General features: G+C 39.6%; 1 protein-coding gene and 1 long non-coding RNA gene across 7 annotated transcripts in view; one reads left to right on the top strand and one right to left on the bottom strand.

The window, feature by feature from the left end:
- Positions 1-8147, bottom strand: part of fosb (FBJ murine osteosarcoma viral oncogene homolog B) — an 8686-nt gene extending 539 nt beyond the window's left edge. The window contains exons 1-6 of one of the 6 annotated variants that reach the window (XM_047822572.1): positions 7562-8147; positions 7197-7384; positions 5306-5638; positions 5052-5159; positions 4128-4457; positions 1-2970 (exon numbers count right to left, since the gene is read on the bottom strand). The exon at positions 1-2970 is cut by the window's left edge and continues 539 nt beyond it. In XM_047822572.1, coding sequence (XP_047678528.1) covers positions 2917-2970; positions 4128-4457; positions 5052-5159; positions 5306-5638; positions 7197-7384; positions 7562-7625 — 1077 coding nt within the window. In that variant the 5' untranslated portion in view covers positions 7626-8147 and the 3' untranslated portion in view covers positions 1-2916. Of the gene's footprint in view, positions 4458-5051; positions 5160-5305; positions 5639-6601; positions 6718-7196; positions 7483-7561 lie in introns of those variants that run through there. The other 5 variants (XM_027136920.2, XM_027136778.2, XM_027136695.2 and 2 more) reach the window with 5 other exon arrangements.
- LOC113636725 lies at positions 6753-7745 on the top strand. Its single transcript, XR_003439156.2, has 2 exons — positions 6753-6947; positions 7175-7745. It is a non-coding gene; the product is annotated as an uncharacterized LOC113636725 (long non-coding RNA).
- Positions 8148-14663: the final 6516 nt, after the last annotated feature.

Below are 14663 nucleotides of genomic sequence, written 5' to 3'. Positions count from 1 at the left end.
ATATCTCATACACCAAAATACACCCAGAGATACAAATATTGACAAGGGACTGGTTCATATTCATCTATAGTGCTTGTTGATGTGATTAATAGAGGCACCACTTCGAAAAAGAAATAAAAAATCCACAAAATGTCTCAGGAAAATGTTGTGCATTTTCTGTCTTCACATGTGGTCACTTGCATTTATTAAAGAAGGCCCTTGTTGATTCCACAAAAGCAGATTGGATATCAAAGAGACACAAAACATGTGTTCATCGACAAGAACATATCCACTAAGGCAAAGCCTCAAATTCACCAACATTATGACACTAATAAACATTAAGAGAAGCCATTTTTGCAGCTAAGCTATTATGCTACATGCCAGTGTTGCCCCAGGTAATTCATTTGTTTATATTGCATTTAAAATGTATTTTTTTGTTAATCAAAAACACCAGACAATCACTGCAGCAATGTTGGTTTCTGAATTGAACTGAACATCAGCGTAATGCGGAATCTTCGATTAGTGTCATGTCGTATACAGTAAAGGATACAGTAACACTATATTTTGGCTTAAGAATAACCAAAGCACCAACGGCGTACTATAAGCACCAGTCTGGCAGATTCGAACGTTCTGCATGCAATAATGTGATGTCTGTACATCATGAGACATCACAGGGATCGCAATCTTCTAGCTTGTTACTTTCACACACTGTGCCTGTGTTTGACATTTTGTGCAATTTAACTCCTTGTCATTACACAACAAACTCTAAATTTGTGCTGGATGAGATCCTAAAAATGTTGCTTTCTACATTACAAAGTGCTTCCATGCTTTACAAAATCCTTATTTTTAATTTAAAACCCAAACGTCTCAACTAAACAACCAATATAAGAGTATCTCAGGATCATCGAGCATCAAGGTGCAGTACGGATTTTAAACGAAAGTAGCCTCACATTTTTGTTTTACTGAGGTTCAGCCCATGAAATACCACTCGCGCAAACAATGAGAACATTTAACTGCTCCTTTGTAAACTTTGTTTTCTGAGCAGGCAAAATCATCCCTGCTGTTCACTTCAACCTGTTTAATAGGAATTGATTTCCTGTCAAAATCTTGCACATGTGAGAACATCAATAATTAAAAAATAAAAATAAAAAACAATAAAGCTTATGCATGTGCGCATGTGTTTGCAGCTTCACATAGGACAGTACACACTGGAGTGTTGAAATCAACCCAGAAATATTACTCGAATATTTCTTCATATTGCTTGACCACCACATTCCAATAGGAATTTTCGCAGAAGTACATGGAGACTTTACATGGAGACCATTCTTATCATCACTTGATTTTATTTTATTATTTTTTTCTTTCTTTCTTTCTTTTTTTTTAGCATCCAGTGTGTTTTGTCCACAGGGATTGTGTTGCTGAGTGAGGACTGTGGGACCAACCTCACACTGACAAAGAATGAAAAAAAAAAGCACAGCATTACCTCTATAAACCCGTGATACATATAGACTGTTATATGCACCACAGAATACTCATCATATAGACATGTGTTTTTATATATAGAACATATAAATACACAGCAACAAAGCAAAGGCAGTGACAATGCTTCTCATATTGAAGGAAAGGTGGGCTATTATTGTATATCATAATATACTTTTTTGTTCTTTTAAAAAAATATCTATGTTTAAACCAAAACCAGCCACACCAAGATGACCCTCTATTTTTTCTTCATTAACAAAAATAACCATTTTACATTTCTGCACATTCATACATTACAATCATTGTTGATATTATATATATATATATATATATATATATATATATATATATATATATATATATATATATATATATATATATATGCATACATAGTATAGAGCATTTTAGGTTACTTTATAAGACATAAAAAAGGTTCATAGTGCACAACATGTCTTTTTAGTTGCCAAATGTAAGATAACAATGAAATAACAATACTTATTACAATAAGACAACAGTAAAAGAGTAAAAGGAGCAGTTCACAGCTCCACAGTATGGCAGTATGGCCAATGACACAGTCAAAAGCGAGAGAAAAAGCAGAACGAAAAAAGGAAGTCCTTATAAAACTATATATATATATATATATATATATATATATATATATATATATATATATGATATTTAACAAATTCACAGGAAAATAGTTTTCAGATTCATAAACAGACTCATAAACAACTGTTAATCTTCCTCAATCTGACTTGGCCCGAGGTTGTGCTTTCTCGCCCTTGATGCTCTTTCACAATAAAAGCCCGCAGCTGCCTGCTGATCTGTCGTGTGGGTCAGTTCTAATGATTTTGATTAAAATGTTTAAAAGGTTTTCTACTTTTTGTAACAAACTGTAACAAGCACTGACTGAAAAACCTGTGTCAATCACAATAAGAACAGTTTTTGCATTTTAAGGTTCATTAAGCCACTTTTTTTCCCCAGGTTGAAGCTAATACTATTGCGGAAACAGATGGAAAGCCACTTCGATAAAGGGAGTTGGCATAGGATTGTACAAAAATAAAGGTCTGAAAAATAATGGAGAAGAGGTGGTATTTGGCAGAACAGAAGAAACACGCTTGTTTTTCATGTGACTTTTTTGCTTTCCTCTTCTCAGTGATGTCCAGAACATGAAAAGATTTCTAACTCTAAATGCTCCTCCATCATCGGCACCAGCCTTCAGAGTCCTTTGCTGCGTTAATCAGGTACATTTAGTTTTCTAAATCCCACATCTCCTCTGGGTCAAAGAAGGAAAACTGAACACAATGCCTGCTCTGAAATGTCATTCGTTCCTTGTTTTGACCTGTTTACATTTAGCTGTTATTGTTTTTTTATCTTGCGTTTCCTCTGTGAAGTGTGGCAGTCGATCCATGCTGGAATGGAAAAAGGGGTTGTCTGTGGTGCTGGGGTGGCCGGCCATCATTCAAGGTTCCATGGGTTTTCAGGGTCCAATGGGCTCTCAGGGGCTGAAGGCTTCACAGAGTACCAGAGGCACATAGAGACAGAAGAGAGGAGAAACAGATGGGCAGATGGACGATGCAGGAGACAAGAAAAAGAGATAGATAGTGATTGATTGATTGATTGATTGATTGATCCATTGTAGAAAAAAAAAAAACGTCCCTTAATATTTAAAGGTTCCGGCACAATGACAGAGAAGGAAGGGAAGGATTAGATGGAGGATGAAAAGTGCAGAAGTGGGTGGATTACAGTTTGGCCTATAAAAAAGTAAATATTGAAGCCAAAGAAGGTGTCCCATTTTCGACAAATACACTGTGCAGAGGATCGGCATGGAGCGTAAACGAGAGCTTGAACAACAGCAGTAAGCAAGAGCAACCAGAGAGAGAGAGAGAGAGAGAGAGAGAGAGAGAGAGAGAGAGAGAGAGAGAGAGAGAGAGAGAGAGAGAGAGAGAGAGAGAGAGAGAGATATGAAACCAAGCAGGAGGAGGATGAAATATACCTAAGTGCTTTATCATTAAAATGTATGAGTGTGGGAGGGTTTGAATGTATTACACAATAATACTTTATCTGATAGTGATTTAGGCTCGAGTTAAGCAACTAAAGCACCAGTGCAAAAACCATTTAGCTGGAGCAATGAGACTGCAAGAACTTTTTGCAATAAATATAACTCTAAGAATGAATTTGTAATATATCATGAATATGTAATATCTCTAAAAATGTTAAAGAGGTTGAGCACATCTATTGTGCTGCACTTAATAAACTGAATGATTGTGTGTGTGTGTGTGTGTGTGTGTGTGTGTGTGTGTGTGTGTGTGTGTGTGTGTGTGTGTGTGTGTGTGTGTGTGTGTGTGTGTGTGTGTGTGTGTGTGCATGTGCATGTGCATGTGTGGGTTTGTGTGTGTGCGAGAAAGGGCAATGACAGTAAGCAGGGGTCAGGACATTCAGAGTGCAAGAAGTGAGGGCGAGTTCATGGAGTCAGAGGACTGCTCGCTGCTGCTGGTTCGGTGGTTAGCGCTGGCACCACAGGCTCCCTCTGGGTAGGTGAACACAAATGAAGATGTGTATGAGGGGTTGTGGCTGCCAACGTCAGGGTTACCGCCGCCGTCAGCGACAAGGCACAGGCCACCCGGCGCCGGCTGGCTCGGCCCATAGAAAGAACTAGAAAAGGCTACCTCCTGCATCATCCCTTGCTGCTGTTGCTGCTGCTGCTGCTGCGCCGGCTGCTGCTGCTGCTGGTGGTGCTGCTGGTGATGGTGGTGGTGGTGGGACGAGTAAGGTGGAGGCAGGTAGAACGAGTCCTCCTTCACAGTCAAACCCACCACTGCCACAGAGGAGGATGGTGGTGGAGGAGGCGCAGGCGTCTGCTGCTGCTCCTCCTGGTAAGGGATCTTGCAGCTTGGTTGATGGGTGATGAGGACAAACTCCAGTCGCTCCTTCTCCTTCTGCAGCTCTGAGATCTCAGCTTCCAGCTCTGCCTTCTCCTCCTCCAAAATGTCAGTTTCCTAGGGAAAAATGGAGATGAGTGAGAGAGACGACACTGAAAAGCAGGCAAGTCAATCAAATTTAAAAAATTATTTTCTGATACTAAAGACAAAATTTTTTTTCAACAGTATTTTTTTGTAAGTGGAAAATCAAATAAACATACAGCACATATACAGTATAAACTATTTGTAATTTTTCTTATATTATTAAATTAAATATTATTTATACTTGTGGCTTTAACATGCAAATGTACATTTAGATTCTTAATGAACCTGATGTGACAGTTGCAAGGAAACAAATGAGGACGACACCTTGAGAAGAACCAGACTTAATTAGGTGGCACCAGATTATGAGATTATAAATCATTACTTTGAAACAATTGTATACTAAAAAAACAAACAATACCAAGTGTGTTTAAAGGACAACAGCAGTTCTTAGAAACCATAACTAGTGAGATTTCAACTGTATGATAAATTATTCAACTGTATGATTACCATGAACATAATTCTGGGTCACATACTGCATGAACCATGTTGAGATTAAGATAAGGCTTGTATATCCTTATTCCCTTACACAATGACTATGTCACGTGATTTGTGCTATAAGATGCTCACCGACTGTAGCCTGTCTGTAAGCTCACGCCGTCGATTGCGACACTTAGCTGCAGCCAGTTTGTTTCTCTCTCTCCTAACGCGCCTTTTCTCTTCCTCCTCTGGAGTCAGCTGAAAAAAGAGATGAAAGCATTTTCAACACTTGCACTTGTGTATGCACAGCACGCTATATTGCAAAACACACATTCACAAAAAATGAGACAAATTCTCAGCCTTCATGGATCCAAACAATTCATTCCATCATGAGCCTAACTTACCGATTCGTCACGTGTGCGCCTGCGGCTTCGTGACTGGCGCATGGGTCCTGGGGTGTCCGAGCTGGGAGAGGTAAAGCCTGAGCCAGAGGAGAAGCTTGGCCCTGGCATGTCATATGGGTCCAGGGCCACAGACTGGGTCATGGTGGTCGTACCTGTACCACTCTGCCCTGGTGCCACAGAGGAGATGAGGGTTGGTTGCACCATCCACTGCAGGTCCTGACTTGTGGTGATGGCAGTCACTGTAGGAATGAAGGAGCCAGGCATGTCCACCCCTGGAGCGCTGCCAGCTGTGCCACCACCCACCCCTACACCTCCAGCGGCAGATACACACTCCTATGGAGCATAAACACACACAGGATGTAGGTTAAGTGGCTCGAAAGGTCACACAGCAATAACAAAATATTCTGGTTTAGCATCCTGAAGCCAGCAATTCTACTGCATTATATCAGTATAGACAAACAAACTATATTTTTATATACAAAATCTGCCTACTTCTATATAAACCCTATATAGGCAAAGCTAGAGCCTATATAAAAGGGAACTAGACCAGAAAATATGTCTGAATGATAAATGATAAAACTGATGCAGGTGTAAACATGATCTATGTAAACAATTCTACACACACACACACACACACACACTATATACACTCCATATATTCTGAACAGCATTATGGATTTAAGGTATTGGTTAGTGAATATAGATAAATTACAAGGAATGACAAGGACAATATTAGAAAAAAAGGTTTTTGGCATATATTTAAGGTACATTACCTATTTTTTAGCCAAAGGTAATATAAGCAAAACTAATTAGAGTCAGCATTAAGACATATAAGGATATAAGGATATACATACTGTTTACTATTTAAGGTATGTACAAAATACAGCCTATGGCTAATAATATAACAATGCTAATACAATGTTAGTCTTGCATTGTTATTATTTCTCTATATTTAGGCTATGAGTGAAAAAGTTAAAATACAAAATGTGGGATGTAGCTGTGAAGGTGATATACGCAAACACTTCTATACCTAGTGTTGTTCTCTATATCCTATAAATAGCATTATGGATTTAAGGAGACCGAGAACACTAGCATAGCATATAGCTTAAATACTTCCAGTTATTTACATTACTTTTTTCAAAAATCATTTGCTATTCATTTTGCATGGTGAATTACCTTTAGATTTCATACTTAAATTATTATTATTATTATTATTATTATTATTATTATTATTATTATTATTATTATTATTATTATTATTATCCTTGGGTAATAAAAGAACACCCTTTGACTTTCCCAAATAGAAGCGGAGGCAGTCGGTAAATCTCGTACTGGAGCTCCGTTAACATTCACACACAGCGTCAGACGAGAGACTCCACTAGCGTCAGCCAATCAGCGCCTTTCAATACTCCTTTTTTTTTTTTAAACCCCCTCCTCCCTCCGCGCCGCTTCCTCGCTCCGCCCCCGCCGTCACTCCCCCAGTGCTCCCCTTAGTAACGCGACGTAACACTCCAAAATAGAACGCATTGACGTCACAGGGAGGCCAGCGCGACGAGGAGGGATCCGGAGAGCGGAGCAAGAAGGGAGGGAAGGAGGGGCCGAGCGCGTGCGCGTCGGAGAGATTCCACCGCTGTAACCAACGGTGCCACACACACACACACACGCGCGCGCGCACACACGCACACGCACACATGCACACACGCTTGCACTCAAACTACGTGTTTGTGATTAAATGCACGGTTTATTCTCGAATATTAATGAATATATAACTACGTGTGTGTGTGTGTGTGTGTGTGTGTGTGTGTGTGTGTGTGTGTGTGTGTGTGTGTGTGTGTGTGTGTGTGTGTGTGTGTGTGTGTGTGTGTGCAGTGAGCAAACTCTAAGGACTTACTTGTGGTGCAGTGGTGGTGGAGGGGCTCCCGAAGGAGTCCACCGAAGACAGGTACTGAGATTCGACCGACGGAGAGGAACTTCCACGGGAGCCGCTGTCCGGGTCACCGGGGAACCCCTGGAACATCTCCCCGGCACAGCCGAGTGGAACCGAGTACGCGCTCGCGCCCGGACAAAACGGACCGTCACCTGGCGCCCAGCGAAAGATTTTGACGTCTAATTTATCATTCCAGCGCATTCACGAGTCACTTTATTCGACTCGAACGCATGCATACCTTCAGAGATCTCTATAAAAACGTGTGCGTCAAACAACGTCAACTCAACTTAGCCTTAAATATAAACCAGTTCAGCCATGCGATCACCTACCGTAGCGAGATTTACTCTTAGACTCGGTCAAGATGCCTTTCGTGTCTTTCCAAAAAAGTTGCATTAAGATGTCAATCCGGTGCTGCGTTTGGGAAACAAGTTTACAACTCCAAAGCGGAGACGTCCACACTGTCTGGAGGGGGGGAAAAACTCCTAAAAAAAAATTAAAGGTTCCTTTTATTCGTTGTGTGCATTTATAAATCCATATAAAAGAAAAAATATATATGCCTCCCCAGTTTGATCAGTAAACAGCGTGTTGCGCGCGTGCCGGCGTCCCTGGTCTTCTGAATGAAGCCATCTGAGCCGTTGTAAGTACATCTCTCTGTCTCCGCCCCTCACTGGAGTTCCGCTGACGTAGAAGCCCATATATGGTTCATGGCACGGTGTTTTTGTTTTTTGGTATCCTAGGCGATGACGTTTAGGGATTCCCTCACCCACAGAAAAAAAACAAAAACGCTCTAGCGCGCTGTCGAGAATAGCAGCGTTTACTATAGCTTCCACGGGAGATATTTTTGATTGCATGTTTTTTAAAAATAGAGACTATACCGAAACGACAAGGGAAAGGACGATATTAGATTTATCTCTGGGACAACTGCGTCAAACAAAAAATAAAAAAGTTTTATCATATATGTAGTTTTTTTTGCTTAATGTTGTTACAGAAGGCTTTAAGAAACAAAACAATCGAGTTTGGACACACAAGACGCTTTTGTCGAGCTTATATAATGTATACATGAGATCATATGGTTTCAGATCTTACATAGGATCATTGTGCAAAATACAGAGAAGAATAGAAAGAGATGATTGAAAGCTTGATAGACGTGTGTGCAGCCAGCAGAGATGGCGGTTTGTCATGTAAAAGAAGAGGTTGTGGATGGAAACGTGCTTTAGGTGAACACAACTCTCCATTGTAAACTTTCTCATGGGCTTCATGGAATCCCCGCTGGACTAATATTAGAGTCAGCCGTGACTCTATAACTGTCCTGGAAAGGTTTTTAATGCAACAACATAAACAACAAATAGAAACATTAAAAATAAAGGTTTCTGTTCATTATAATGGAAACAATGTTGCATTGTAATGTGCCATCATCAGCATTCCCGTAATCATCATCATCATCATCATCATCATCATCATCATCATCATCATCATCATCATCATCAAAAGCAGCAATAATAATAATAATAATAATAATAATAATAATAATAATAATAATAATAATAATAATAATAATAATAATAATAAAGAGGATGATGATGGGAATCATCATCATCAACGGTAGCGGCAGCAATAATAATAATAATAATAATAATAATAATAATAATAATAATAATAATAATAAGAAGAAGAAGAAGAAGAAGAAGAAGAAGAAGAAGAAGCAGAATGAGGAGGAGGAGGAGAGTTTAAACCACATGTTCTGGTAATCACCATCATAACCGAGGACATCAGACTACTGAATTCAGCCCTAAAGTCTGAACGAACAAAGCCGAACTTGCCGGAAACTCACAAAGGTCCTTTTGTTTGGGTGTACAGGAAGAGCATGTGCAACAGTGACACACTTCAGAATGAAGAGCAAGTTTCATTCATCACTTACTCCCTGTGCACGACAACGTGGGGCGCCTGAAATCGGAAATGGGAAGAAGAAAGGAGGAAAGAAAGCAATATGAAATTGCAGGAGAGCGTTTGTGAGCAGAAACACGAGGCTGAAGGAAAATGTCAACACTGAGTATAGGGCCGAGAGAAGACGACAATTAGTCAGCAGTCTGACGTCACGCACGGAGAACGTACTGTTCTGTCCACCGGGCAGGTAGGAGATAATCTGGGCTACTTTAACCAGCATGACTAACACCACGTACATGACTTTCAGCAGGAATATCTTGGCAAATTCAGGCACAACTCTCACCAGTGGCTAAGAAATGCCGACATGTGGCTACGTCAGAAAAAAGCGCATCATAGCTTCTTATGTGGGATGAACACAGAGGAAGGAGGAAGCGACTCTGATTTCTCAGTTGATAATCAGATTTTTATGTTCATAATTTCAAAGAAAAATCTATGTCTTGGCATTGCAAAAGCACTAATAATAGGATAAATAAATAAATAAATAAATAAAACAAAGCCCTATCCCATTGTTCGCTCTACAATAGTCTGTCTTCCTGTCTGTCTGTCTTTCCATCTATTTATTTATCTGCCTGCCTGCCTGCCTGCCTGTCTATCTATCTATCTATCTATCTATCTATCTATCTATCTATCTATCTATCTATCTATCTATCTATCTATCTATCTATCTATCTATCTGTCTGTCTGTCTGTCTGTCTGTCTGTCTTTAATTATTTGTTTGTTGTTGTTACTTTTCACTAGACTAGTATTTGCATGTGTTTCGTTATAAAACTATGAGACATTCCTTATTCCTTGATTAAATGCAAAGCATCTTAACAATATCAGTCCCATATGTTCTTACAACCGAAATCTGCAGATGTGTATGTACAGGCGTTGCGTTGTCATGGAAACGCCGTTCCGGCACGTCTGACGCAACGACGTCATGACGATTTGGTCTTTTTGTTTTTGTTGCGCAGCAACCGTTTCCCATGGCAACCTCTGGGCCGCACAACGAGCTTAGTATGAGCGGCGTTTAAACGACTCGCCGTGGTTTACGTAGTGTACTACATAGGGAGCAGAAGGCGTTACTATCACACCCTACCTAGTGCGCTTGTAAAGGGAACAAGGGAACGTTGAGTATTCCGCCATTTACGGATTTGCTGACACGGATACTCGATATGTGACTAGATATTTTTGCTAACAAAACTAATTTTTTATGGAAAAATTGTTTTTTTTAACAATGCTTACAGAAAAAAAAATGCAAAAAAGAGAGAAAAGAATTAAAAACAATGTCTTGCATCTTGTATTTGTTGAATTGTGTGTTTTAGCTAGCTTAGCATAAGCTCAGCCATAACCCTTGTACTACTTGGAAAACGTTCAGAGGCTAATGACTGCTTACTAAACCGGTTTGCTTTCTGCTAAATAGCATTAACTCGGTTAAATTACTGCAAAGCAAGCTAAAAACGGCGCTGCATTAGCACCAAAACAAAACTCTTTATCGAAGAGCTTTGCTAGCTGTGATGGACACGCACAACATTTATTAGTTAGACTGTCGGCTTTTGATGGTCTCAAGACACGACTGTTTGTTCGTTGACCTGTCACAGATCATTTAAGCTTCTGAAAGCTTTACTCGAGGTCAGAAAGCGTTGAAAAGGAGACATGACTCAGTGTGAAGTTTTAGAGGCAGTAGGAACATCTCAAAGTGTTATTTCTAGAGCCTGGTACAGGTTCAGAAGGTCTGATAGTGAGAGTAGACGGCATGGTGGAGGCAGAACGGGTCACAACACTGATACTCGACCTTGTATGCCTGCAGAAATTGTTTCATGCCTGCAGTCAGCCTGCAAAATGACTTTCAGGAGGCAACAAGAGTGCGAGTGTCCACTCAGACTGTGAGGAGATGACTTCATGAAAGACCAAGACAGAAGACCAACCGTGAGGGTGCCTCTTTCCAGAGCACACAAACTGGCACATCTGTAGTGGGCCACAGAACGCCGCAGGTGGACAGTGAGTGATTGGGGTACAGTGCTCTTTACAGATGAGTCCCGGTTCTGTGTGAATTTTCCCAGACAGGCGTAGGAGGGTCTGCCATCACCCTTGGGGAGAGAAATTTGCCACAAAATGTTGTACAGCATGACCGTTTCGACATGACTTGTCATTGTGAAAAATGGCAGCCAAACAGGCCAAAGGTATAGCGATGAAATCCTGAGACAAGTTGTGTGACCGTATGCTGGTGCAACATGGCCAGATTTTGTGCTTATTGATGACAACGTGAAAAAAATGTAATGTCCGCAACACTGTTTATAACTCCCATATTTAATAAAAGGTTTAATAAAATATTTAAAAAAATGTTTTGACCCTACTGGGTCTTCTTCAGGTATTCTTCAGTAGGGTCGAAACGTTGCCTTTTATTAAATACGGGAGTTTTAAACAGTGTTGTGGACATTACATTTTTTTTTTCACTTTAGTAGTTTCTTTTGTCCTGCACCTGCCAGAAGGTGGGATGTGCACACAATTACTTGTTAAACAGATATTGATGACAACGCCCACCCACATCGAGCACGGCTAGTGACGGAATTTTTGGGAAAGGAGGGCATGTCAGAGATGAAGTGGCCAGCCCGGTTACCCGACTTGAACCCCATCTAAACAAATTGGGAGCAGCTACAGTCGAGTGCAAGCATTCCAGGTCCATCCAGGAACCTGTGTGGAGTTGCAAACAGTGTTGCTGCAGGGATGGCAAGCCGTCCCTCAACAGAATATCCAAAAACTCATCTCAAGCATGCAGAGGCAATGTGAAGCTGTGATGTCATGTGATGTCATGTCATGTGATGTCATAGGTGGTAACACTGACTATCGACTTCTTTGTCTCAGTGCATAACATTTGTTGTTTCTTGTTTAACAAATTTAAGTTATGCGCTTTCTTTCCTGTTTTGGGTCCTGCTCCATACTCTGATGCTCCACACAGATTGACTACAGTACAGTACAGTATTAGACTGCAGGTAATAAAGTTTAAGAGGCATTTCCAGTCCATTGTGACTTCAGGTGAATCACAGAAGTACCGAACAACCAACAGTTTTTTGGTACATTCTTGTCTTCACAAGCCACTTCACACCTTGGGAAAAATATTCATGTCTGGAGACTATCAAAAGTGACAAGGCATGAAATTTCATTGATGACAACATTGATTAATTGTAGACTTTCATGTCATACATGAATTTTGAACAATACTTGTACAATACAGTTGTCGTATGTCTTATGACAAATTTGATGAGTGTTTTGATCCACTTCAAATGTTGACTACTGTGATTTATTGCCAAATTAAGTCCTTAGTTCAGGTAGTAGTCATGGTTATTCTGACTGTGTTTGTCCATTTCTATCAATAAATAAGAAATGCAGAGCACTTCTTTAATTATCTTTTGCATTAAAAAAAGCCCTTTGACACATTTTCATTGTAACTTTGAACAAATGTTTTAAACGCATGGTATCTTAAGTATGTAACCTAGTGAGCCAGCTTTAATGTATTCAATGTTAGAGATTTAAGCACTTATGTACTTGCTGTAAATGTAAATGTAGTTAACTCCAAGTATACTCACACACACTATAAATTTGTGGACACCTGACCATCACACCCCAGACTGCTGTCTAAAAGCACACAGCTGTACAGAATGTCTTTGTATGCTAAAGCATTACAATTTGCCCTTTCTGGAACTAATGGGCCCTAAACCTGGTCCAGAATGACTTGTCAAGGTTGGTGTGGAAGAACCCGACTGTCCTGCACAGAAGTCTGGAATGATCTAGAAGGCAGTCTGCACCCCAGACCTCATCACTTAACATCAGTGCCTGAGTTATTGTGGCTGAAAACACAAATCACCACGGTCTTGCTCTTAAATCTAGTTTGAAAGCCTTTTTAGAAAAGCGGAACGGCAACAGGGGACTAAACTGGGAATAGGATGCTCATAAAATAGATGTGATGGACAGGTGTCCACAAACCTTTGGCTAGATACGGTGTGTGTGTGTGTGTGTGTGTGTGTGTGTGTGTGTGTGTGTGTGTGTGTGTGTGTGTGTGTGTGTGTGTGTGTGTATACGTGTATATGTGTGTGTGTGTGTGTATGTGTATATATATATATATATATATATATATATATATATATATATATAAATTTATATAAATATTTATAAAATTGTGTGTGTGTGTGTGTGTGTGTGTGTGTGTGTGTGTATATATATATATATATATATATATATATATATATATACCCTATTGTGTGTGTGTGTGTGTGTGTGTGTGTGTGGTGTGTGTGTGTGTGTATATATATATATATATATATATATATATATATATATATATATATATACGTATATATATATGTATTTATATGTATATATACATACATATATATATACACACACCCCTCTACTTTCCACTTCATCTGTAGACACAGAAAGATCATTCCTTTACCACAGTGTTTCCATTTGAAACCTCAGCTGGGTTTAGACTGTACGATTTTGCTGTCACAGGCAAAAATCACATATTGTAAACAAGCTTTTAGGTCATGAGTTTGTATGTAATGTCTTTTGCACCTTAGCACCATTGCAACCGAAGACAGCTGATGACAAAGTTTTGGTGTGAATGGATATCTCAGTGTGATTATTGCCACAACACACCTCTGAAAGCCATTACCAGGAGGAAGGCATTAGAGTATGCAAAACTCAGTGGACAGTTACTAATACAGTTGTGCTGGGTAAATTGTTATTACCTTACAATCACTTTTTTGTTGTTTCTAAACAATCCCAGATCACAGGTCTAACTTGAGAGGATCTCTGATCATATAAACTGTGTATTCAGTATCTATGTTACAATAATCAGGCAAGATTTTCTTGAGATTATCTCATACACCGTGAGAAATAAATTGCCTTAGATCGGAAATTATATTTATTGGCAAGCAAAAGTTTTAGTATTTTTAAGGTGTTAAAAGTGCAGTGTGCAGTCATAATTCAATAGGATTTCCCAAGGTTTAAAAGTGAGAAAAAATCTTTTATAGAATGGCTTAAAAGGATATCCAGTTCCTACAGGTTGTTCTCTAGGTTGATTGTCCAATAAATTTCTTCTAGGTGTGAATGTGTGAGTGGAGGTGTGTGTGTATGGTGCCTTGACAGAGCCTGCTGTCCCACCCAGGATGTGTTCCTTGGTTGCACCCATTGTTCCTTGGATAGGCCCCGGATCCACCATGATCCTGACCAAGATAAACCGGTTACTGAAGATTAATGATATAATAACCTACAGTGAAAATTACCCTTCAGAAATGGAAGAAGTGCCAAAACAAAGATCAGCGACCTGAGTGGAACAAAAGCTAATTCATGTCAGATTCAGAAATTGAATTTAGTTTGTTTCACTTTTAAAATAAAGTAAACTATTATAGAGACATTTGTTAATCATAATGTCATATTGGATTCATTTTGAAGTAAGTTTACTCAGATGTTTGCAATCAACTGTAAACCAAGTTCAGCTTCTTT

This window comes from Tachysurus fulvidraco, chromosome 13, assembly GCF_022655615.1.
Source record: "Tachysurus fulvidraco isolate hzauxx_2018 chromosome 13, HZAU_PFXX_2.0, whole genome shotgun sequence".
Classification (NCBI taxonomy): domain Eukaryota; kingdom Metazoa; phylum Chordata; class Actinopteri; order Siluriformes; family Bagridae; genus Tachysurus; species Tachysurus fulvidraco.
Note: the sequence above shows the minus strand (reverse complement) of the source record. Positions and strands in the feature narration are given on the sequence as shown.